General features: G+C 43.9%; 1 protein-coding gene across 9 annotated transcripts in view; it reads right to left on the reverse strand.

Annotated features, from left to right (window-relative positions):
• LOC308084897 (RNA-binding protein Musashi homolog 2) overlaps positions 1-26,557 on the reverse strand; it is a 286,257-nt gene that overhangs the window by 57,075 nt on the left and 202,625 nt on the right. For 6 of the 9 annotated variants that reach the window (XM_080427871.1, XM_080427866.1, XM_080427870.1 and 3 more), the window contains exon 9: positions 8,620-8,746. In XM_080427871.1, the coding sequence (XP_080283997.1) occupies positions 8,620-8,746 (127 nt within the window). The remainder of the gene's footprint in view (positions 1-8,619; positions 8,747-26,557) is intronic. The other 3 variants (XM_080427872.1, XM_080427867.1, XM_080427865.1) reach the window with 1 other exon arrangement.

Below are 26,557 nucleotides of genomic sequence, written 5' to 3' on the forward strand. Positions count from 1 at the left end.
TGGAATGGGCGCCTTGATTCTATTTTGTGAACTACTGTAGGTAGGCTGGGCCCTGGGAAGGCCTCCCAGTCAGACGCACAAGATGGTCGAGGGGGCAGGGATTGGCGGACATCACCTCAGATCTCCCCACTGGAAGTCTGAGGTACGGGAGAATAGTACTTGGTACAGTACTAACACAATTAGTGACACTACAAAATGCAACCAAAATAAATCACAAATCAATGACCTTTACTCTTTACTGGACATTTGGGAAATGTGCATGTTTTGATGTAGGAACTATTTGATTTAAAAACAACTATTTGTCATATTTTAGGCCTTTCCCACACCCTATTTTAAACTTCAAGGAAGGTAGTTTTTATCAAGATTATGTAATAATTGTTGGTGTTTGTTTTTGCTTAACAATGTGTTATTGAATGGTATTGAATGTTGAATATGTTCAGGCATCAACACTGGAGTCAATGGGGCCGAAGAGCAACTGTGGACATATCTTAAACTGGAGTAAATGTCACCCGCTGAGGTTAAGTGTACATGACACACAGCTTTGTCTGTGACATTTAGCAAGCTGGCGCAGGAGTGGGTGCGGGGGTGCGCGTGCGCGTGCGCGAGTGTGTGTGTGTGTGTGTGTGTGTGTGTGTGTGTGTGTGTGTGTGTGTGTGTGTGTGTGTGTGCGCGCGCGTGTGTGTGCGTGCCTGCGTGCCTGCATGGTTCTGTGATGACAGTACCCAGGGGGAAGAAGGCTATCTTTTCAACGGAATGACCACATTACCCTCAATTGTTCAATCAACTCTACTACATCACTGGCAACACACACACACACACAAATTATTTTATTTCGATCTGCACAAGCGTAACATAATAGATCCAAACACTGATCAGAAGAATGTTACATTATGGTCAAACCAGATAAAACTGGATGCATTATTAACACATATAGGGAACTAGTAAAGTGTGCTCCTCGGAGCACAGGTCTCCGCCAGGCTGGGTTGCATACCCCTCTAACTTTGGTCATAACCACTTGGAATGGGATCTGAAAAATTATACTCATACATCTTGATCACATGACCCCATAGTGTAACGATTTGTGAGGTTTGGACAACATCTGTAGGAGTAGTAGCAAAAAGTGTGTTTTGAAGAAAACGCACAATGGCAGAAAATGTGTAGATTGGATCCAATCCAATCTACTTTATTTATATAGCGCATTTTACAACGCAAGATTACCAAAGTGCTGCACAGAAAATCTAAAAATGCTAAATACACTACATAAGCTAAAACACAGAAAAACAACAGCAAAAACACAGTAAAATAAGAAACAACAATAAACAACAACAAAAGGAGACACATCACTAATATAGCACAACAGGGCCTATACGTTGTGTCATGATCCAAGAAATCCAGGGGAAAAAAAGAGGCGCCACCATAAGGAGATTTGAAAAATGTGGGATGGAGGTTCTTCCTTTGCTTAGTGGTAATGTGCGTGCAAAGTTTCCCAGCAATCAGGCGCTGCATTCATAATGTGTGGAATTTTGTGTAAAACGGCCACCCCCACAAACTATGGAAACCAACCAATCCATCGGAATGGAATATGAGAAATGTGAAAGATACGTCTTGATCACATGACTACAGAGATAATGTATACTGATTTGCGTGAGGTTTGGACAAAATCTGTGTGATGTAAAACATTAGTTTAGCAAAGATCTCATGGTGGCGATATAACAATTGGCCGATTTGAAAAACAATTGTGTGGGGATTCTTCCCTGGCCTACTGGGGGTGTGCGTGCAAAGTTTCCTGCCAACCGGTCCAGCGGTGCTTGTAGCATGTCGTGGAAAACAAGCCACTCCAGCAAACTTTGAAAGACAATAGTAGTCAATGGGAATAGAACATCTGACATATACATCTTCTACAGATACATTATCTACAAAGATAATATGTACCAATTTGGGTGAGGTTCAGGCAAAATAGTAGTAGCAAAAACTGTGTTTTTAAAGAAAATGCAACATGGCGGAAAACTTGTCAGGTGGAAATGGGCGTGGCTTATTTGCTTAGCCTAGTGGGAACGTGCATGCAAAGTTGCACGGCAACCAGACACTGAGTTCATGATTTGAAGCATTTTGTTCAAAAGGGGCCACTCCTGCAAACTTTGGAAGCCAATCTTACCCATTCAGGATGGAATATGAAAAATCGGACAGATCCGTCTTGATCACACGACTACATAAATAATGTCTATCAATTGGCTTAATGTTTGGACAAATATCTGTAGGAGTAATATAAATTGTTTTTGTGCAAAAATTGGCCTCCTGGTGGCACTATAACAGGCCCTGATGTGAACATTTTGGGGCAGAGGTTTTTACTTGGCCTCTAGGGAGTGTGCGTGCAAAGTTTCACAGCAATCGGATGATGCATTCATAATTAAAGGCCAATTTTGGCCAATCAGGAAAGAAATCGGACAGATCCGTCTCAATCACATAACTAATAGTTATAATGTGTGCGTGATGTTTGGACAAAATGTGTAGGAGTAAAAGAACTTGGTGGCGCTATAACAGGCCGATCTCAAAGATTTGGGGCAGAGGTTCTGCTATTTATTTATTTTTTTAACTATTTGGAGACACACACACACTCTCTCTGAACTAAACATATGATTACCTAAGTAATCAACAAGTCGCATTATACAAGTAATTAGTAACAACAGTATGACTTATGTACTGTAGATATAGGCTACATGTTCTTTTTTGTTTGTTTGTTTGATTTTTACAGGTAATTAATTGTGTATGAAATTCATAGCGCTTATGTCTGCAGTGCTTCCCTACAGCAACCACATACACTTCAGTTTGATCGACATGTTGAGCCACTTATTATATTGGCATTCAAGACGGCACACACCCACGGACAGTACATACTGTACACATATACGGCACACACACACAGAATTGCACAAAATTTACGCATGCACACAAACGCACACAGAATCAGGCGGTCTTGCGCACGCACGCACGCACGCACGCACGCACGCACGCACGCACGCACGCACGCACGCACGCACGCACGCACGCACGCACGCACGCACGCACGCACGCACGCACACACACACACACACACACACACACACACACACACACACACACACACACACACACACACACACGCACACGCACACGCGCACGCGCACGCATCCAGGGAGACGCAAGTGTGCTCACAGGCAGAGACTCCTGAGCCATAACATCACGTAGCTTCAGAAATAAAGAGGCCCTAGACTGTGAGAGAGTGGAGAATAGCAGCGGCTGTCTGGCAGACAGTTTTCCAGGTGGCTGAGCATCCTTTGTGCGTGACAATGGAGTTGGGACCGACGTGAATGAAGGGTGTAAGACACATGTCGCCACAGCTGTGGCTTTGCTTGAAGTGTGTATGTGTATTGTGTACATTGAGAAAGAGAGAGAGACAGAGAGAGAGACAGAGAGAGAGAGAGAGAGAGAGAGAAAGAGAGAGAAAGAAAGAAAGAAAGAAAGAAAGAAAGAAAGAAAGAAAGAAAGAAAGAAAGAAAGAAAGAAAGAAAGGGAGTGCAAGATAGAGTGTGATATAAAGTGGGGATGCAGTCTGAGAGCATTTTGAATTATGTGAGTTGCTCTGTACTCCCCTGCTGTTACCAGGTGAGAAAATTACTTCTTCACTTTGTCTGAGGGGAGAGAGGCTTCATAAAGTACAAGTCAGACAAGGTCCTCCACACAAGGCCAAGGGTAATAAGAACCCAGGGCTGTGCCGTGTGTGTGTATCTATGTTTGTGTGTGTATGCGCTAGTGTTGAATCAACGTGGCAGAAGTAGCGATTAGGCGCCCATGTTCCCCGACAGCCTCCCCTGTCGACTTCGCCCGTCTCCTCGATAAATAAAACCTGTCGTTTTATCTGCCCCCGATGGTTTGCTTCTACCCGACCCTCTCTAGACGCCTTGTATTAATATGCATGCTAATGTACCTATTTTATGGCTCAACAGTTCACATTCACTTTAAAATCAATTATCCATCTGCTGAAGCCGCGTGTGGCTGCGAGGGGCTTAAGCGCGTATTAATTTCAAGCAAACATACATGCGACTCTCTCTAACACAATAAAGATAAATGGCTCGATTAGACGCCGTAAACAAAAAGGAACGCCAGAGAGGCCCTTTAATGAGTTTTCGGCATGTAAGGAATTACTGCTCCCTAAGTAATGAGCGGTGTTGGAGTTTTCATGCAAATTGGCAAACAGGAATGTTTCGCTGCCCCGCTTTTTGAATTTCATTTAGATAAGGGGGCGTCGCGCGCAAGGGAGCGCAACGGTTCATATCGGCCCTCCTTTCACACTTCCTAAGTCATTCTCTCTCTCTCTCTGCCCTCTTCCTCTCTCTCAAACTTTCCTCCAACTTTCTTTCTACACCTGACAACAGCAGCTGGAACACTGGAACTTCCTGAAAGTGCTACTAAGTGCTAACCTTCAACAATGCCCATGGTGCTTGTCCTTTAAAGTAATACTAGGTATCTTTTTCAACAAAACTAAAGTTAAATTGTATATCTTTTGTGAGTGGCAAATGTTTCACAACACCCACTCCATGAATTTCACCCCCGAAAGCCTTTTATAAACTATTTTCTATTGAAACGGTGGCTAGGGTAGTCATTCCCGCGAAAATGACGTCATCCGGCCGGAAAACGGAAACGGAAATGCACCGGTTTCCTGTTTGGTCAGGAACTACCGCACCGGTTTCCTGTTTAGCCAGGAACTACCGCGCTAATAACAAAAAGGAATCTCACGCTGTTTTTAAGAGATTGTAGGATTTGAAAATCGAAAAACAACAGCAAAAGAAAACACAGCTCACGGTAACTAAAGCTCCACTGGCTAAGAGAAACGATCCACAGATAGTATAAAACAATTAAAAGAACGCTTTTTGAAACGCTTCCGTCTTCCGGTGTAAACAAATGGAATTCTGGGTAACGCAGGAATAAACGAACGACCTGCAGTGACGGTAATGACAAGCAGAGGCTGCTAAAAATCGTTATTTGGGGGCACGGTGGCGCAGTCGGTAGTGCTGTCGCCTCACAAATAGAAGGTCCTGGGTTCGATTCCCGCAGGGGACGCTGTGGGTGCTGGGGGCGTGTTCTCTCCTCCGCGTCATCAGTGCCCATACCCTAGGTGGGGTTGGCGAAAGGGCCTTTCTGTGTGGAGTTTGCATGTTCTCCCCGTGTCTCCTAGGGTAGGTACCCTCACAAAAACATGCAGTAATCCTGGTCACTATACTGCCTCCCCCCGGCCAGCCGGGGCGCCTGATGGAGGGGAAGGGAACTGGTTGGAATAACGTGTTCCTTCCACGCGCTACGTCCAACCAGGGAAACTCTCCCCTGTCAGGTGACAAGAAGGTCAGTTGGCTCTCATGCATTGAAGGAGGCATGAGCTCGGCCCTGGCCTCCCTAGGTTGGCAGAGGGAAGGTAGTGCCCAGGATTACATAGACAATTGGCACTGGGTGTAAAAAATAGGGTTACAAAATCGTGGGATAAAAATTTAAGAGTTAAAAAATCGTTATTTGTGGACCTGCATTGTATTACTTTAATTCCTTATTTTTTTTTCTATCAATTACACACCCCATGAAGCCTCGAATTCAAGGAGATTTTTTAGTTTTTGTCGCATTCCTGAGCCAATAAATTGATGACCAACGGAGACTCAATGGAGACTCTTTGAGTCTCCTAACGGAGACTAATCAAATTATTGGCTCAGGAATGCGACAAAAACAAAAAAGTGTGTAATTGATAGAAAATATGTTTTTTTTTGGGTGAACCTTTAAAGACTTCTTTGTGAGAAATGTAGACCACTGAATAGAATAGAATACTGGTTGATGATGAAGTCCTCTCACTCTCACCAAATGAGACTCTGTGATATCCATATCCAATTATTCTCCATTCACAGAGCAGGCCAGATGAAATCACATATTCATAATTTAATATAGCTTCAGTTTTCCCCCTCATTTAGCTCTTCAATGTTCTGCTGGAATTGTGTGTGTGTGTGTGTGTGTGTGTGTGTGTGTGTGTGTGTGTGTGTGTGTGTGTGTGTGTGTGTGTGTGTGTGTGTGTGTGTGTGTGTGTGTGTGTGTGCGCGCGCGCATACACGAGCGTGAGGGTGGATGGGGGTATAGAATCGCATGTGTGTAAGACAAGGGTGATGTCCCTGAGACAAAGAGGGCAGCACAAGGGGGCCCGTGCATGAATATCAGTGCATATTTCACACCAGCCAACCCTCTGGCTCCACCATGTGAGGAATAATGCTTCATGGAGCCAAATTGAAGGTGTGGCCGACCTATCCCCGAGCCCCCATTAGTTAACGGCATTTGGGATTGGGCACCCGGCATCAAACGATTTATTTGCTCCAGTTGTTTTTGGCAGACAATCAATCTCTCTGTTAATTATCTCTTGTCACTAATGCAAGGTTGGGGGGGCATTCTCTCTGTGTGTGCGTGATTCCACAGGGGGGGGGGGGGGGGGTATGTGGTTCGTGGATGCTGCTCTTTGCATGTGCATGCCTGTGTGCGTGTGGGTGATGGTAGCATCAATCTGTGAAAGTCCTCTTCCACTTATGTCAAGTGCCTCAGCAGACAGGGCCCATTGCAGAGCTGCTCTGGTGTAAATCCCCCTCCCTCCAGTCCCTTATGTACTCCCTAGTGACCATTTGGCAGCTTGCTTTATCTGAGTGGAATTCATTCATATAAACACAGTTCTCTGGACTGCCAGTGTCAGCGTGCTGCTGCCAACTTTCGTACAGTAGTGGAGTCAGAATAGACTTCCACCTTGAATACAGTACGGGAGTCAAAATGGACATCCACATTTCATACAGTAGGGGAGTCAGAATGGACATCCACATTTCATACAGTTGGGGAGTCAGAATGGACATCCACATTTCATACAGTTGGGGAGTCAGAATGCGCTTCCACCTTACATACTGTACAGTAGGGGAGTCAGAATGGACATCCACCATTCACACAGTAGGGGTGTTTCGAATGGATGTCCAGGGGGGCTGGTAGAAGGTATTGTCAGTGTTACAGACTCAGTTAGTCAGTGTCAGTTAGCACCACCTCTGCCCCTCCCCTGCAGCTGTGGACCCAGCCAGATGATAAAACGGTGTCAGTGACTGCCTTCAGGTTAAGGAAGTAAGATTTATTCTATGGCAGTGAGGCTTTCAGATAACAACAGAATGGAGTCATTGTTATGGGCTGTTTAGGTTTCACTCCGTTTCTGTTGTCGAACATTGAACTGGCACAACAGATCACAAATTGAAGGCATGGCTCTGACATACTGTATATAATATGTGACCCAGTGCTGCAAATAGATGGTCATCCCGTGGCCATGCACTTTATCGGAAACCTGAAAAGTAATGATTTTTGTGACTTCCTGTTATTACTTCCTGTCTTCCATTATTTCACAGGGATAACTCATCACTTTTGTTAAATCATGTCAGCTGATTATGTAGTATTTGATATGATCGTGCAATGGTACAAGAAGAATCGCTCACAAATTGTAATGTCAACTCTAAGATATTAAATTAACCACAATATCAAGTTAGAATGTTATAAAACGAAAGCGTCGAGATTCTTCTTCGGGTCCAAACAAGCCTTATTCAACGGCCGGTAGCAACAAAATGGCCGATCGCGATTGTTCTGGTGGATAGAGGAGACCCTCCCCCACCCCCCAGACACCCTTTGTTTACATCTGTGTAACCGCGGCTCCCGTGGGTCTCCGTGGATGGTCAATATAAGGTAAAAAAAAGCTGGCATGGGGATGAAAAACGATGTTTTAATGCTGCCAGTTAATGTGTTAATTGCTTGTGTCAATCATGTTTGTATCACCAGTCAATCAAGGGCTTTGGATTTGTAAATGTAATAGGGATTGTAGGAATCCTCCTTATATCCTTATGGAATAATAATAATATTAAATACAAAGATGTATTTTCAGCTGAGAAAGTGTGTAAATCTGGATTTTTTTTCAGAATTTTTTTTTTTTTAATAAGCTGTACTCAAAGTATCGTTAAAAAGTGCTCCTCGTAGGTTATTGTGGGCCAGCAATGTTCAAAATTTGCCATGATGGAATAGGACAAATCGGACAGATTCATCTTGATCACATAACCATAGAGATTTGTAGTAATTTGCGTGATGTTTGGACAAAAAATAATTAAAAAATCTGAAGGAGTAATATAAAAAAAATAAGTTTCACAAAAGTCGGCCTCCTGGTGGCACTATAAAAGGCAGATGTGAAAAATGCAGAGCAGACGTTTTTCCTTGGCCTCTAGGGAGTGTGCATACAAAGATTTATGCAGATCGGTGGAGTTATAGGTAACTGCACCGAATCGGCCTGTTATAGGACCACCACGAGGCTGCTGATTTGAAACATTTCAAATCAAAGACACGCACACACAGTCACAGACACACTTTCCTTAGGAGGAGTGTGGGAAAGTTTCCTATGCATCTCAGTTTGGATCAAACATGTAGTAGCGTGTTGTAGCGATGCAGACAAAATACATTTACAGCACCCAGCACCACCTCCGACCCCCCTCCTTACATCGGGGACCCGGGATTTTGCGCTACGCCGCTGAGACACACACACAAACACTCACTCACAGTGGTACTCACTCAGCATGCCCATGCCCAGCATGAAGGCATCCATGGTGTAGGGTAGGCCCCTGGCCCGGCCTCGCGTCCCTGGAGGAAACATCACTTCCTTAGGTTGGGCCTTCTTGCATTCTACCTGTGGAACACAGATCACAAATATATCAATATTAACAGAAGCAAAGAATGGATAACATCATAGTCCAATTATAAAAAGGTCCCTTGTCTTTTATTCCAACCAACGTCCTCAACAAAATCAAGACAAGAGTTTTTCTGGTGTTATTGTTTTTTTTTAAATTATATGTGTACTATGCAGAGTATAATATGCAGAGTATCATTTATATAGCATGTTTAAGGGATGATACACGCAAGAGAGGATAGTTTAACAAATTTATTTATTCCCAGTCGCTCGGGTGGCGCAGTGGTAAAGTCACTGCCCACCACCACGGAGGTTGTGGGTTCAAATCCACCGTGGTGCATCCGGCTTTGTCGAGCGTCTACTACACGAACACAATTGGCCCGTGTTCGGGGGAGGGAAGCCGAGCGGGGAGGCTGATATTGTTCATTGCACGTACTCCTACGGCCTGGGGCGGGGAGTGTTGGGTGGGAGGAGTAGGACGAAGGCTCTACGTCCTCCTGGTGGGGGCTCCTCACTGGCAGGTGAGTCAGTAGGATACAACAGCAGTGACAACACAGACATTTTGTGGGGAGGAATTAATTGGCATAACGACTACATTGGGGAGAAAAAGGGGTAAAAAAAAATGTGTTACTCTAAATTTAAAAAAAAAACCCTCATAACTGACTTGTTCACTGTGCATTATCCTGCGTATACCATGGATAACTTGTAAAGTCTCCATAAGTGCCAAAAATATAAAACTTCGATGGTTCTCATTCATCCATTAACACATTGCATGCCAGTCGCGTAGATCTACGCGAACCTATTTAAAGCCGCAGCGTGCCAGTCGCGTAGATCTACGCGAACCGCCGATTCCCATGTTAAGTGCCCCAGGTGCACTTTCCGAATTTTTTTGATCCATTTCCGTTTCCGGTTTCCGGTCGGAAACGGAATTATTCGGGTTCCGGTTTTTTCGATCGTATCCGCTTCCTGTCTGGGATCCTGTTTAAAACTCGATTTTCTCTGGTTGTTGTTTTTCTCCTCGCTGATCACTGTTTACCGTTGATCGGCTGTAGCTTCAAGATGGCGGCACGGATTTGGAAACTGTTTTCGCTCGCCGTTTCTCACGGATCCGCTGTGTGTTTAGAACCAAATGAACGCGCACTTTTAACTTATTTAGCAAGGTCTGTGGCGACATGAAAAAAACTAAAAAACAACAATAAAACGCTGGCACTGGTGAGTACATTATGAGATTAAACTCTGGCATGGAATGTGTTAATGTACATAGCTAAAATCTTGAGAATTAGTATACCCTCATGTGACACGTCTCGGCCAATCAGAATGGCTTATTTGCCCCAGGTGGTCTGATAATCATTGTCTGTTGCTGGTCACACAATTAATTCGAATTATTTTGTATTCTGTTCTAATTTATTCTATTTAACTCTGCTGTTCCATAGACGTAGTGTGAATACACAGCTTCTGTACTTTACAGTTTCACTTAGTTTTATAGCACTCTTGGAGTGCCAGAAGAAAGGTCTGCAATGTTTGCTGGTTACAGAGGAGGACAGAGAAAACAGTCAATGCAGTGTTTGTTTCTCTAGTCTAGCCAATCACAGAAATCCTGGACAGTAGTCAAACCTACTGTAGGATATTGGCAAATTGTGTCAATTTAACTCTGACAAAGTAAACATTTACACTGATTCTGCTGTGTATACTGTACAGTGTATGTTGTTACACTCATGTCACAACAGAGGGATTAACAGGTTCTCTGGTGGAGGAAAATAATATTGGGTGTCTGCCAATTACGGAACCCACAAATATATATATACTGTACTGGGCCACCCTTCCGTGGTTATAGTTTGTAATCCAAGATCTACTCTGTAGTCATTCCACCTGTCACGCCAGTGTAAAACTCTAACAAACAGTTTCAGTATATGGAGACATTACAGGCAGGACCACAGCATATCACAGTAAGTAAGCTAGATACTGTACACTCATGTTGGCAAATGCAAGCTGAGATATATCCCCAGCTCTGAACAGCCTATTTGGAAGTGGTAGGGTGGGATCTATTCATTAACTGAACAGCCAACACACAAGGAGGCATGGGAACAAATACTGTGTCAGTACCTTTATGATTGCTAATCTGTGTGCCCATGACATTGCTAGCGTTGATGCAAAAGAATGAAACCCATAAATGATTTTGCCAAAAGTTACATTGTGACTTTTGGAGTGATGTAGTAATTTAGTACGTTTCCATCAAATGTCAAATGGATTTTAAACACATTTTTGAACTATTGTAATTTATATTGTTTTTAAAGAAGAAAATAATGAATAAGTTATGTTTCCATCACCTGCGCTGAGGTGAATGAAATAAGTAATGAGAAAGTAAAATACCTACAAAACAAAACCAGCTAAAACAATTGGAGATATCTACTTGGGCAAGTACTTTTTTTCCTTGCATACATTTTAAATGTTGAGATGTTGAGACATGCACCAGTTTGCTCATGTTTTTCTTCAACATTATTTCTAGCAGTCTTGCTTCTATATACAGTAGCACCACCCATAAGGGCAGTGCTATGGAAGAAAACAAGGTAATTGTTGGAAGAAGACAGGCACTGTAGTGACAACCACTATTCACCGCTGTGTGAGGAAATCTCTCTGTCAATCTTCATTTTGATTTTTGTTCCCACTGCAGTTTATCACATTTCTTTATTGACAAAATGTTTATACCTCATTCAAATGTAATAACATTTTCCGATATTTGAGTAATTTCAACTAAACCTATTTGCAATTCATGTTTTTTATGCAATATTTGAAAATGTGGAAAAAAGTGGTTAATATAAAAAAAAGAGAGCAATGCACACCGTGGTCTATATAAGGTGCAGATAACATGAAAAAGGTTCCCATAGCCTTCATAGGCTGAAACATTGGCCTATAAAGGTTTTTCTCTTGTTTCTTTGCTTGGTAACAAGATATGCTTAGAGCGGAAGGGCAGATTTTCATGTAACTTGGAGGGAATGGTTAGGAGGCGGCCCAAAAGAGATGATTACGTTTTGGCTCGAAAAGATCAAAGGTTAAAGTCAAAATAAAGGTAAAATACCTTGAGATGGCCAGATTTTCATGGGACTTAGTGGGACTGGTCAGTAGGCTGCCGCAAAGAGAGGATTAACTTTTGGGTTGAATGTGTCACACAGTTCAAGGTCACAATTGAGAACAGATGGGCATACTTTCATGAAACTTGGTAGGCTGGATAATCAGTCGGCATTCAATGTGACAATCAATGGCAAAATTCATGAATTCATAATGATCAGTCGCCTGCCAAAAAATGGACAGTAAGGTTCATGTGGTTAATATGCATCTGAGCAGAACAGGATAAGCTGACACCGGACAGGTTTTCCTATAATTTCAGTGCATTTAGAAAAGAAAGGCAGGAATGTGATATATAGAGAAATGTCAAACTGGCAAAGCATAATGTTACTTTATTCCCTCCCCCCTCCCCATCTCTTCACTGCTGAAATTGTGTGTATGTGTGTGTGTGTGTGTGTGTGTGTGTGTGTGTGTGTGTGTGTGTGTGTGTGTGTGTGTGTGTGTGTGTGTGTGTGTGTGTGTGTGTTTGGTCTCATATCTCTCTCCGTCTTGTCTCTCGCCTGCTTCTTATCACCCAGCCGAGACCACCCTGCCCGGGGGCACTATTAGCCCCCCTGCAAAGGCAGGATCTCTCTCTCTCTCTCTCTCTCACTCTCTCTCTCTCTCACACACACACACACACACACACACACAGGGTGATATACCTTCAATTCACACACATATATCACATAACAATCACACGCCTCACAGTTGTCCAGTTCTCGATCAATCTTATGCATGTGTGTAGCTACATGCACACAACACATACACGCAGCCGTCCTCTGCCTCCGACTTGCACACGAAGTGTGCACACGAACAAGCGCACACACACACACACACACACACACACACACACACACACACACAACCTCTGCCTCCACCTTTGAACACTCTGTGCGTGCCTGACACGGCTCTTATCAGGCAGCGAATCAAAAATGCTCATTTGTCCTAGAGTGTGCCAAGGCCATTTGCTTAAGGTCAGAGAGCCTTTGTTTCAATGGCTCTGCCAATATCATCATTACGCCTCAATCAATACGCCAGAGGGGGGAAACACAATGTGGCAAAGGCCACTTTACCCTTCAAATCTCCTCTTTAATTAAACACAATAGCCATTGCTGGAAATGACTGGGGGTGGGGTGCAATTATTCCCCCATCAGGTGGGCGAGGGGACGTGGCGAAGGGTGTGCGCTCCAGGGGCACCCAGCAAGATCCTGTGCCCGAACGCTAATGGGTATAGAGGTGCCCACCATGATGGGGTGGCATCATCAACAAAGGGCCATTTTAAGATGCCTAAGCAGCCTGTCCCATGTTATTACTTAACTAATTACAGATGGGGGAATCAGCGCTGATGAGGTGCCTCCGATCTTAATGAAAATATCAAGGAGGTGAAGGGGCTAGCTGGTTGACTGGCAGGGTAGAGAACAAGTAGAGAACAAGATAGAAACTTAAGAGGTGTGTGTGTGTGTGTGTGTGTGTGTGTGTGTGTGTGTGTGTGTGTGTGTGTGTGTGTGTGTGTGTGTGTGTGTGTGTGTGTGTGTGTGTGTGTGTGTGTGTGTGTGTGTGTGTGTGTGTGACGTGCGTGTTGGGTAGTGGGGTGGGGGGGGGTCTAGATGTGGGACAAGACTGCTGGTAAAACCTACTGTAACAGGACAGACAGGCAAACAGATCCACCCAGAGCCACCCATCCATGCCTGTCAGTGGGAGGGCTTTAGATTGGCAGTACCAGCCAGCCCTGGCCCAGAGGGCACAGAGTGCTGGGTGGGTCCATGACACGTGGCAGACCCCTGCAGGAGCAATTACTGTTGGGCCACTCCATGGGGGACCAACATACTGGAACACAGCAGTCAATCAGCAGTAGTCAGTCAGTAAGGAAGACAGACAGACACACAATCAGCCTGCCACCCCCGATTGACCTTTCCACTGCTCAGCCCACTGCTGGATGCTCACACCGTACTTCTAAAAAAATACATGATACATGATACATGTATGCACACAGTAAGGTAGCTCTGGTCCATAGCGCTAGAAGGAATTCTCCTTAACGCTATGTGACTTTTCGGCCATTGCCCATATACCCCCGGCAGTGCCACCAGATCTGTAGGGGGCGCAGCGGAGTAACTAAAACATTTTTCCATCCAGTGGAATATTTTCTTTCCTGGCCAAAAAGTGTTTTTAGACGGCTCAGAGTGTTCCCACTAAGGAAAGTAAGCTTTCAACATATTAAAACCATCTTTGTGTTGGTGAGTGCTGGTACTGCAGCTATCTAACAAAACTGCAGTAGTGAATACTCTGCTAGCAGGTTAACCTTACTCTTTAATGGGAAATGTGATGTTTATCTAATTTAGAAAATTTCTCGAGCAGTACGACTGAACATAATTCTCCATCTGCAAGGCATCAGTGTGTTGTGACTAGCAGAGCGGAGCCTGGGGGGTTTGTGTACAACACCACAGCAAAAACAATGAAAAGCTATTACTGAGTCGGTCAACATATATGATGAGTATACAGTAAAATCCTCAGTGTTAATTTAACACAAAGACTGCTAAAAGGTTTTACTGTGCATGAAAACAAAAATGTAGGGCAGTTGGATCAATCCCTAAGAGAGACACTAACCTCTCTGGGGACTGATTCAACTGTCCCTAGATTTTGGTTCAATAAGTGTCTCCGCCAGGCCAAAGGTGTGGCCGATACTATGTTTTCTCTCCTGTCCGTCCGAGTGTCCGTCCGTCCGTGAACAACTAATCTCCGGCACTGTTGGACCGATCGGTGTGAAACTGTGCACGCACACTCCCTGGATGCCAGAGCAGAACCAGTTGCCCACATTTTTCACATCGTCCTGTTATAGCACCACCAGCAGGCCGATTTTTGCAGAACACATTTTTTGCTATTACTCCTACAGATTTTGTCCAAACATCACGCAAATCGGTACACATTATCTCTATAGTCATGTGATCAAGACGAATCTGTCTGGCTTTCAAAGTTTGCAGAAGTGGTCCGTTTTGAACAAAATGGCTCAAATCATGAACGCAGCATCCGATTGCTGTGAAACTTTGCACGCACATTCCCACTAGGCCGAGGAAGAAATGTCACCCGTTTCACATTGGCCTATTATAGCATCCTGTTTGGCTAAGATTGGCATCTTAAGTTTGCATATCTGTGCAATAACTTCATCAACATTAATCCCTCAACTTCTATAGATTCCACTCACCTCTCGAATGACTGAATTCCGAACATTGCTGACCCACAATAATCTACCTGACCATGGCGGAGACCTGTGCTCCGAGGAGCACTTTTTCTAGTTGTGACTGCAACCATATGTCCGTCTCCTCTGTTATATACCGTATATGTTTTAGTTATCAAGTGCCAGAAATAGGCCAAACTACAACAGTCTGTTAACAATGACTCAATAGACTGTACAATCCTCAAATGTCAACACAAGACCACAAAACATCATATCTCTGCTGTCCGGCAGAAACCAGCATTTTCAGGAAATGAAAAGAAAACGAAACAAAAAGTGAAGTTAGGAGGTTTTGTTCATCATTGATAAGAACAGCTAAATGGACCTCCAAGCTCACAATGAGGTTGGAGGTCAAAAGGGGGTGGAGCCTGGAGTTAGCCAAACCAGCTAACTCCACCTCCCTTTGGTGGACTTAGCAGCTGGTTTAGCAGAAAGTTTGAGGATCCAATGGAGTTAGCTGGTTTTGTCAAAAGCACTTTTTAATACTTGTCATTGGTTCAATATTTTTTTTACCAACATAGAGACGTAAAGGGTGTTCAATAGCCCTGATTTATGGAAAAAATGCAAACGCGTCAAAATGGAGTTAGCTGGTTTCTGCAGCTACAGCAACGATATATTAGATGCCTAACTCAATATCTGACATATGGTGCAATTTGGTCAAGGGTCAAAGGTCAAGGTTAGTGATGAGCCTTGTACAGTAGCTCAACTATGCCCACCTTTATGTTGCCCTTGTTCAGCAGCGTGCTACTGCTGACTAGAGTTATAGTGTTTCTAACCTGCTTATATCGGCTGTAGCTGCAGAACATAATTTATTCTCTGGTTTATATTTTATTGTTGAGTCACACTCTCTCTCTCTGAGAACATTAGAGTTCACACATTAAGCTATATCACAGATTTCCCATTTCCAATTCAAAGCCAGGAAGCTCACCCTGAATCAGAAGGGGGAACAGATAATCAGCACTTTCTCTGCGGAGGGAAGCTTCCGTTCAGAGAAAGGGCTTACACACCATACCAAACCTCTTTGGCTTGAAATGTGCTCCCCAAAGCACATTTCCTTCAGTTTAAGAGAAAGCTTTCTCTCCCTCTCTCTCTCACTGACAGGGTTGATAAGAGCAGCGAAAGATCGAGGTGGGGGGCTAAAAAGAATACTGCTATTTGTGTTGAAATGTATAAGAATTAGGACAGTACTGGCATGACAAAAGATAATGACTACATCCACAAACACACACCTAATCGTTAACAATAATCATCATAACTTACTCCAATTCATAATTAAATCAATCTAACACCTACAGTATATCTGGCCTAGAGTAAACCAAAGGCCCCCCAACCAAATGAAATCTCAACCAAAGTGACGCAACAATTCAACAAGAGAATTGTTGAATTGAAGTATTAGCTAATTATTTATTATACAAATGCCAACCCACATTACTCCTGAGAAACAAAGTAAAAATAAAACTGCATTGTTGATCTATGTGTTCGGAATTAAACAGAAAAAGAATTCATGCTCCGTCGCATGACATGCAACGTTGCTTGCCGAAAATAACAGATTTACAGTTTTTTTCGGCAAGTGACATCATTAGTCAATATTAATTAGGCTTTACAGTTCATACTTGAATGTTTTTGTTTTTTTAGTTTTTTGTTGTTGTATCTGCTTGGATGAGAAAAGTCTGCTTCAGGCTCCACAGACGTTGTCAGGGATAACAACAGAGACCTGGCAACAGGCTTATCTTACCAAACTGTCAATCAGAGGAATCTCTTTCACAGTCGTGTTGCCTCCACCAAATTATATATGCTCCAGCAGACACGTCTGTGTATCTATATGCCACCAGCTCCTATAGATGACACCAAGGATAATTACACAGGGTTTCTGCTCCAGGCAGCGTGTCTGCTTCTCTAAACATTCTCCCAAGGAAGCAGCGGTGGTGGGAGCAAAGCAGCTATTGGTAAGCCACACAGATACGTACCTACAAAACTAGATGAAGTCAGAGGCAGCATTCCAAACGACATATAGGCCTACACTGGAAAAACCCTCAGTGTTCATTTAAGTCTGACAGTGTCTCTTTACTTAATCACATGAACCCACATGAACAATTGCTTCCGCCCTATGCTGGGCAGAAAAAATCTACAAGCTCACAGCATGTTGTGCGAATGTGCATTGTGCAACAAATGCTTCAAATGTGTACACTCTCTGAGTTACAGACCCGGGTCCATTTGGTTCCCAGCTATGAACAATTTAGCTTGTGGACCCCCTGGAACCCCTTCAAGGACTGCTGGGAGCCTGTGGCACAGACCCAACGTTGAGAACCATTTAATTGCACTAAACCATTGCACTAAAGTGTGTGTGTGTGTGTGTGTGCGTGTGTGCGTGCGTGCGAGAGAGACAGACACACTTTTCTGTCACACACAGTTGGAAAAGGATCTTTTTAGAACTCTAAATTATATGATAAAACATGAATAAATGACGTAAAAATACAAAGTACAGTATGACCATGAATAGTCAAGCATCAGAGATACTGTAGGATAGAAGAATATGAAAAATAACAAATTAATTTAAACAATTACACAATGAGAATCATGGCATTAGTATTAGGTAACCACAAAATCCATAATTGTCATTACTATAATCAATATAAAAATACACAGTAATAATTCTTGGCACTGTGCAGATTTAAAGTTTGTGTGCCGAGTCCTGACAAGTATCTGTAAAATACTAAAATGTCACTACAATTAAATAATGTTGTACTTGAGCAACTTCATTTACGTGAGCCCTTTATATCATATCATTAAGGGGCGGCCATAGCTGAGTGGTTAGTGAGCCCGCCTAGGGAGCCAGAGGCCCTGGTTGCCCCAGGTACGATTCCAGGCCACGCCAGCATGTGTCGATGAAATGAAATTTGTCCCTGAGCAAGACTCTTAACCCCTAATTGCTCACAGGCCCTCATTGGAAACAAGCCCGCAAGGACTTTCATGAACGTCCTGTTAAAAGGAATTATCCTTATCCTAGGAATTATGGTAAGGCCCTCTGTGCCTTGAGCAAGGGCGAGTAGTAAAGGGAAGGGAATAGGAATTCAACAGACACAGGTGAAGTGACTAGCTCAGGGGTATTCAACTAAGTTTAGGCAGAAGCCACAGTTGTAAAATGACTTGTAGTCACGGGGTCATAAGTGACAACAACAATGAAAAAAATGTTCATGGCTAACTGTTTGACCGTTTGTTAAGTGGTCCGATAGGACACAACAATTGGACATATTCTATGTCAATTATGGTAAGTTATTAGGGCCTGCTTCTGTTTTTGCATTTTTTTATGGTTTGAGCACCCGGGTGATAAGAGCACAAGCTCTTATGATGTGTTTGAAGTGGATGAATATGGCGAAGATGGAAGATGGACAAAATCCACTCAGAACTAACACAAGCTAATGTATGCATAAGGAGAAACATCCACTCAAAACTCAGAAATAGTTACAAATGGATGGTTTTTGATGGATGAACTGCACTCAAAACGCTTCTGTTGTGCTCTTTTATGTTGATGTGCCGCTAAAATGTACCTTTTGGCAAACTACCCAGCAAAAAAAAAGGATGATTGCTGAACTACTTGAAAGCTAAATTTAGTAGAAGTAGACAACATGTCTGGCTGTTTTGTTTCTTTGTTCTATGAAAAGGTCACCAGATACTTTTCTTAAGTATATACAGTATGAAGTATGCTACTTTAACACTGTCTTTCACCCAAGTGATTTTCTTATGGGTGACTTACTCACCAAAGATTAAATTTACCCGCGTGCGTGCGTGCGTGCGTGCAAGCGCGCGTGCGTGTGTGTGTGTGTGTGACAGACTTGGCTCCCCTGACAGAAAGAACAGAATTATTACAATTAACGAGGAAAGACAGATTTGTTATGCTACTGTAGGCGAGCTCAGCATTTTAACATTAGCCCATTTTCTACAAGATGAAACTCATTAAGAAGCGATCTCAAATCTCGACAGGATTTACACACCATGAATTGGACATTATACAGAACAAGATAAAACAATTAGATCACGTTCAAATAACACATTACAACTACTGTATAAACATTTATCAGGCAGAATTTGACTCGGCAAAGAGCATATATATTCATGGATCCTGGAATATTAAATGAGGGCAAACATACAGCAATGTTTTGGGGGGAGAAAACTTAATCCACACCAGGGGACACGTGGACAGGAGTGTAAAGATAATCTCCAGGGGAACTCATAATTGTCAGTTTTTACACACTCAGAATTACGTACATCAGCGGTTTCCAACCTTTATTGGATTTGGGCCCACTTGAAAATCTTGAAAGCATTTGCGGCCCACCCCCATTGTGTTAAGTGGTCAGATGGGTGGGCACCACGCATTCTCAGAGCTTATGATCAATTAATCGACTGTGTGCAGGCTTGGATTAATGGAACTAATGTAGTATACTTGAAAGTTCATATTTATCTGTACCACAATGAAAACTATTTTTTTCTTTTCAGGGTTTTAAAGATTATTTTTTTACATTAATTGTTTAAAATGAATGTTATTTTATGATTAAAATCTTATAGTTTTTTTGCCCATTATTTGGGGGTCCGCTTGCAACATCCTCACGGCCCACCGGTTGGGAATCACTGGCGTACATGAACACTGTATGAGTGTGTCCTGCCGAGCAGCTGCAGTGCAGCGCTGGCAGAGTGACTCATCAGGCCCTCGTCTGTCCTACACTCACTTCACAACACAATGACGGGCTCTTTACACCCGAAAAACCCCAGCTATAGTAGCACTAACTTCCCTACTGTTCACCACTTTTCACCACTTTATCCACCGAAATGGATAAAGAATTGCATCGATGAGATATTATAATGGCAATGAGTAGATGACTGACTGGGTGTACATAGTGGAACTGTCAGTACATAGTCATACATTCAAACTATAAAATGTGCCTCTAGAGTCTAGACCAGGGGTATTCAACTAGATTAGGCAGGGGGGCAGAATTGTAAAATGACTTGAAGTCGGGGGGCACAAGACCGTGTTCGTGGTTGTGTGCTATATAGGACACAACAATGGACATATTATGTCCATTATGGTAACGTATCAGGGCCTGCTTCATACTGCATTCATGCCTTTTGATGTTTCATAGGATCAATTCTGTGCCAGTCCTTTATAACAGACTTTGATTTGGATATTGAGAAAATAGGAAGAATATGGAGTTACAGATATTTCAGTGTGTTCTGTGCACGGGTCCCTGGCATTGAAGTGTCTTTGTGAGAAGAGAATTGGAAGAAGGCTGGCAAGATTAAGTGTTTACATATCGTATGAAGGAAAGGTTTTAGCTTTTGTTTGTGTTTGAGCATCCGGCTGATAAGAGCACAAGCTCTTATGATGCATTTCATTAATAGTGGAGAGTTAGACCATCATTCAGGCCAGGGCACTGCTTACGATGAATGAATCATACTGTGTAATTGTAAAACCTAGTGGATAGAGATGTAGAAGATGGAAAACATCAGAGAGCCGTCCCCTTTTGAAACCCCAATTTTTTTCTCTCCCAACTTGCTACAAAAATCGCTCATGCAAAACTATATAATCTCCTACATTTCATTTTCCACCTTCACATGTGTCTCCTTCTCTAATAACCATAAAGTGCTATATATTTCATCTCGCCATTTACTTCCGGATGGTTCGTTACACCAGCCAATCATCATCTGCGCCACACTGAGAACCTTTTGCCCTGTTGCTACATCCGTCAAACGGGAAAGAAACAAGCGCTGCCGTGGTCTATGCAAACGAGCCCAAATGCGCGCCCAAATAAGACCAAAATCGCTTATACAAAAGGCAGACCTGGCAACGCAGGCTACGCCAATCATGTGACAGAGATCCACAAGCTATGGGCCATAGCCGCTATGTGCCATACACTGTATCTTAGCAACAACGAAAGCACTCACTCTCATTGGTCGTGTCATCCTGAGGCCAGTTTCCAGACAGCAGCATCGCAGAGAGCTTGCTGTCGCCATCACAGCCAGACGCAGAAACAACAGGGCTCCGTGATAATTGGGCGAGCTGAGCTGGATAGCAAAATCACCCTCATTTCTCTAATAAATCGCCCAGTCATTCATATTGTCAACACTTTGACGTCACTGCAGCCTGCTACTAATGTAACCAATGTTTATGTCCACTACTGTGATAGCGTTCGTTGTATTTGAATGATTACTGCCCATGGGTGCTTAACATGAGCCCTTAGCATGCGGCTAATGCGAACTCACTTTCAACGTTAGCATGTAGCTAACGCTAACGTGGTTGTCATGGCTGAAGCGGCTGTGCAATCACTTTGTCAACAATGAACGTTAGTGTGCTGAATGTTATTCCTGCTCAGTTAGTCCATTGTAGATGGTGCGCCCACATAAGCCCTAAATCGCTTATACGACAAACACACCTGCCAACCCTCATCGTACACACACAGCATTAGCTGCTAACGTGGCCTGCTACTTGGATTCTGTTGCTGCTGGTTGTTAATGCAGCCTGCTAATAGTGTCTAAAGCATGTATGTGAATGTTTATGTTCATTACTGTGTTGCCGTTAGTTGGGTTAAATGCCTATTAGCCAAGAGCTGCCTATAATGAGCCGTTAGCATGTAGCTAAGCTAACGAACGAGTAGCGTTAGCATGCGGCTAATGCTAACGCTGTTGTTGTGCCTCAAACGGCTATGTTACACATCTTACCAACAACCTGTATGAACGTTAGTCTGGTAAATGTCATCAATGCTACCTAATTAGCCCGTTCAAGAGTTTCATTTTAGTGTAATTTGTGGGTTTTTGTGACACAATGTAACGTATTGGCAGCGACGCGTTGCTGCACCATTCAGAGGGCATCATGGGAAATGGAGTCATTTCTGCTAATTTCGGTTCTACTGTGTTAAGCTTGTGTTACATTACTGCTGCTTAAGGCCCCTGCATGCTACCAAATGAGGCGGTCACCCTAGCACCGTTTGTGAGCACCGAAACAGGCCTTAGGTGGGCCCCACCTAGGCAATTCTATGTGGGGCCGAGGTGGGTCTTAACTGCGATGCCCATGCGAGCTATAAGTAGCTTCTACCTGGCCCTTAGGTGGGCCCCAACTAGCCACGTTTATGTGGGACCGAGGCAGGGCCTAACTGGGTTTGCCCATGCAGGCTTTAAGTGGGTTCTACCTGGGCCCTAGGTGTACCCTAACCAACCAGAGTGCAGTGGCCATCGCTCCAAATGTTGTGACGTCAGGGCTCTCAATACTGCACATTGGTGGAGGAGGAGGGGCCGCAGGGCGACCGCACACATCGCTGAACCAATGGTAGCCCACGGATGTTTCCTCTGGAGAAATCCGCCCCTCTATGCCACATATCAGACGCGCTACAGGGTCTTCACTGACCGAGCCACGGCCCCACTGGCCCTCATGACGCTACGCCACTTATATGCGCTGCCAAGTGGCCGCGGGCGCTACGTGGGCGCGGGCGCTAGACTTCTAGTCTACTCAAAACTAACCAAAACACATCTGTTGTGCTCTTTTATGTTGATATGCCAATGAAAAAACAGCTTAACTACTTGCAAGCTTCATTATTCTGAAAGTAGAGAGAATTAGACAACATTTCTGTCTGTTTTGCTTCTTTGTACCATGAAAAGGTCTTTAATACTTTTACTTTTGATACTTAAAAACATCTTAACACCAGATACTTTTCTTAATATGATGTGAGCTACTTTACAAGTGATTTTCTTAGGGGTGACTAACTTTTACTGGAGTAAAAATATCCTTCAGGTAAGATACAGTATCTGTACCTTTACTCAAGTATGGCTTTCAAGCAATTAATTTCTCCATGTTTAACGTTTAAGGCAGCTATTTGTAACATGCTTGCTTGACAGCTACCCTTGCACCAAAAAATTAATTAAATTATAGCATAATAAATTAACCCTTTAACCAACCAGTTACAAATTCCTCAACTGTTTCCGGTTTCGGCAATTTTTGTTGTCACGGGCCGCCAGTTGAATATCATAGACCACTCTAAACGTGGGCGCTTTGAAGTAGCTTTGAAAGTGAGGTTAAGAAACCATTTCAGTATTGTCAATATTTAACTATTTAAGCCAAATTTCAAAAATAGAGTTTTTTTTTAAAAAAGCTTGAAGACTATTTCTATTATTTCTAAATGTTGGAACATTCTTGCCTATATGACATGCCCAAAATAGGGATGGATACCTGGTTGAAAGTTGTTAATTTCTCCTAAATGACCTCAGTACTTGAGGAGTTGCATACATGAGGTTAGACTAACATGCCAGTACTGCCTCTGGGATTCCCAGTATATTGATATATGGTGCTCTGTGCCAGGTGCTGCGATCTGTACACACTCGACGGTGTGCTCGCTCGATCCATAATGCGCTAACGACGGAACAAATCATTATAACTCTGGAAACACGACGGCTAAGCTCAGCTGAGCTCAGCCCATAAAACCCAGATCAAAATGTGTGAGCTCATTTCCTCCTCAGGGATGAGGGAGGAAGCCCTATAATGCTTGCGAGGTGTCTGTCCTGGGACACACACACACACACAGACACACACACATACGTACGTACGTACGTACGTACGTACGTACGCACGTACGTATGTACGCACACACACGCACACACACGCACACACAGTCACACACAGTCACACACACATACAGTGTGTTCTCACACAAGCTGCTTGCTTCACACAACAGATGAGCTGTATCTAAACAGGAGAACGTCTGAGCGTGGACCGCTAGCCGCTTGTCAGCCCCCTCACTTTCACTATCCATAGCGGGAGTAGCATTATGACCACACTATAGCCTACATCAATCTAGACCGCCATGGGAAAAGGTCAGCGGCTACAAACTGCTGTATTTGGAGAGAGAGAAAGCGAGCGAGAAAAGAGAGAGACAGACATAAAGAGAGAGAGAGAGAGACCGCGAGAGACAGACAGACAGACAGACAGAGGGAGAGAGGGAGAGAGAGAGAGAGAGAGAGAGAGAAAAAAAGAAAGAGAGAGAGAGAGACAGACAGAGAGAGATAGAGAGAGAGAGAGAGAGAGGTGCTCCACCTAGCCTGAGGGTGTAAGAACCCTGAACTTAACACCCAGACATAATTCATGGCAACTTGAATTAGATTACACGGGGATACAGGGGGTGCCCCTCCCCCGTACATTATTGATACACTTACAGCGATTTGGCCTGACACAGTAATTTATTTATTTTTTCCTCTGTAAAGGCACGGTGGGGGGTGGGCAGAGAGAAGTGCTGTCAGAGGCTATTTACGCCTCGAAAAGAGAACATCTATTTTCACTGCCGCCTCTACGCTTTGTGGGGAGGCTCTGGTGGTGTTTGCGTGTGGGGTGTGTGCGTTTAGGATTGGAAGCGTGTGTATCGCTGTTGTTCGTGTGTGTGTGTGTGTGTGTGTGTGTGTGTGTGTGTGTGTGTGTGTGTGTGTGTGTGTGTGTGTGTGTGTGTGTGTGTGTGTGTGTGTGTGTCTGTCCTTGCCGCCGAGTCATAAAGGGGTCTCTCGGGGTGAAGCAGAGTGCCTTCCACAGCCTTCCTATCTCCTCTCCTCCCTGTGTCTCTCCTTGCAACTTTATTGCTTTCTTTTTCTTTATGTGTAACATCAACTCCAGTTAGGGAGCCATAAAACCCAGTTAGCTTTACAACACCATCCTCCAAACTGCTGCTTTGGACATTTTAGCTAGGTCAATTATGAGCAGGAAATTGTTCTCTCCATCTCCCTGTCTGTGTCTCTGTCTGTGTCTCTGTCTCTGTCTCTGTCTGTGTCTCAGTCTCTCAGTCAGTCAGTCAGTCAGTCAATCAGCCATCTCTCTCAGTCACTCTGATGTTGCTTTCATCATGCTCCTTTTATATTTTTCCATTCAAGCATTTTTGGTTTAGAGGAGCACTTTGTCAATGGCAAGCTGGTTCAATGACTAATATTTCCAAGTATCACAATTCACTCCCATTAGCTTAAATTACTCTTAAAGATATGAGAGGGCCGAGTAAGCACACAGGCATATTGCAGCCACCCCAAAAACACACGCACACACACACACACGCACGCACGCACACACACACACACACACACACACACACACACACACACACACACACACACACACACAGACACACACACACACACACAGAATTGAGAAATTGAGAAATTGAGAAATTGAGAAATGAACTAAGATGAGCATTGAAGGGATTAAATGGGTTTCAATAAATCCTGAAATTATCAACAGTTTAATTCTGTAAAGAGCAACACCACTGCCCAGAGCATTCCAACCTGCGTGAACTTGTTTGTAGCCATTGCCCTGGGAAACGACAAACAACAGCTATTAGGCTATTAGTTAGCTAACTACTGTGCCCACAAGATAAACTCAAGGTCAGTCGTGATATACCGGGAGATATTGGTACTGGTGTGTGGTCGTTGACACAGAGCTGAAGGCAGGTTGTGGAAGGTTGTGGATCCGCACAATATCATGGTATAGATTAGAATGATACCACAGTTTCAGTATTTCATTAAAAAGCGAATCAAACTAAAACTACTATTATAACTGATACATGGTTGATCAGAACACCTCTCGAGCTAATCACAATTTGAGTACAGAACTGTGGTGTAATATCGGTATTGCTGTTAAAAATTTCATACGGTTGTAAACGCTGCCAGTATGTTGACAAGAATGCTGAAACCACCTATACCATGTCCTTCTGTTTTGTTTGTCTCTCTCCATCTGCCCTACAGCACACACACACAAAGCAAGTGAAGCAAATAGGTACAGACGTGCGCACTCCTCCCCTATCATTGAAGTCAATGTCAGCTGACAGTAGCACGGCCGTGACATCACACTGAAGTGGGGCGGAGGAGAAAATTAGGCAGATTTCTCTCTCTCCCCCACTCTCTCCTTCTCAGTGGTGGCTGATGTGCTGATGATATTGCCGGGGCGTTAGTCTCACCGCAGCATGACGCGACGATCCAAATTAGCCCACAGGCACGCTCGGCACTTCCCATACATGCTAATGGGCTGGTGCCTCTGCGGGCTAGTGCCGCGTCGGCTCGGTGAAGAGGGTCTGCCCTTCAGGGGGCACAGTGAGAAAGACGGGCAGCGACACAGACGAGCCCCGGCACCATGATGTTGGCAGGGGGTGGCATGTTATCTGTGCAGGGGTCAGATGATTCGAGCATGCCACCGGGGACGCTGCATTGTCCCCGTCAGGCCTGTGACAGAGCCCGATCCATTATGAGAGATTATCTCGTTATGTGAATGGCCACCAGGGGGTAGCAATGAGACGGGCAGGCATAGGAGGACCAGGGATGAGGTGACCCGGGAGAATGTGGTCCGTTCACCTGACCTGAACGAAACCCTCAGCCGATCTGTCGGTCTGCTGTCAGAGAGGAACGCGCACTATGAATGAACATAAATACATCTGTCATGAGATCGACCAGGGGTCTTCAACGTTTTTCAG

The sequence above is a fragment of the Gymnoscopelus braueri genome, assembly GCF_963280865.1.
Source record: "Gymnoscopelus braueri genome assembly, chromosome: 5".
Classification (NCBI taxonomy): Eukaryota; Metazoa; Chordata; class Actinopteri; order Myctophiformes; family Myctophidae; genus Gymnoscopelus; species Gymnoscopelus braueri.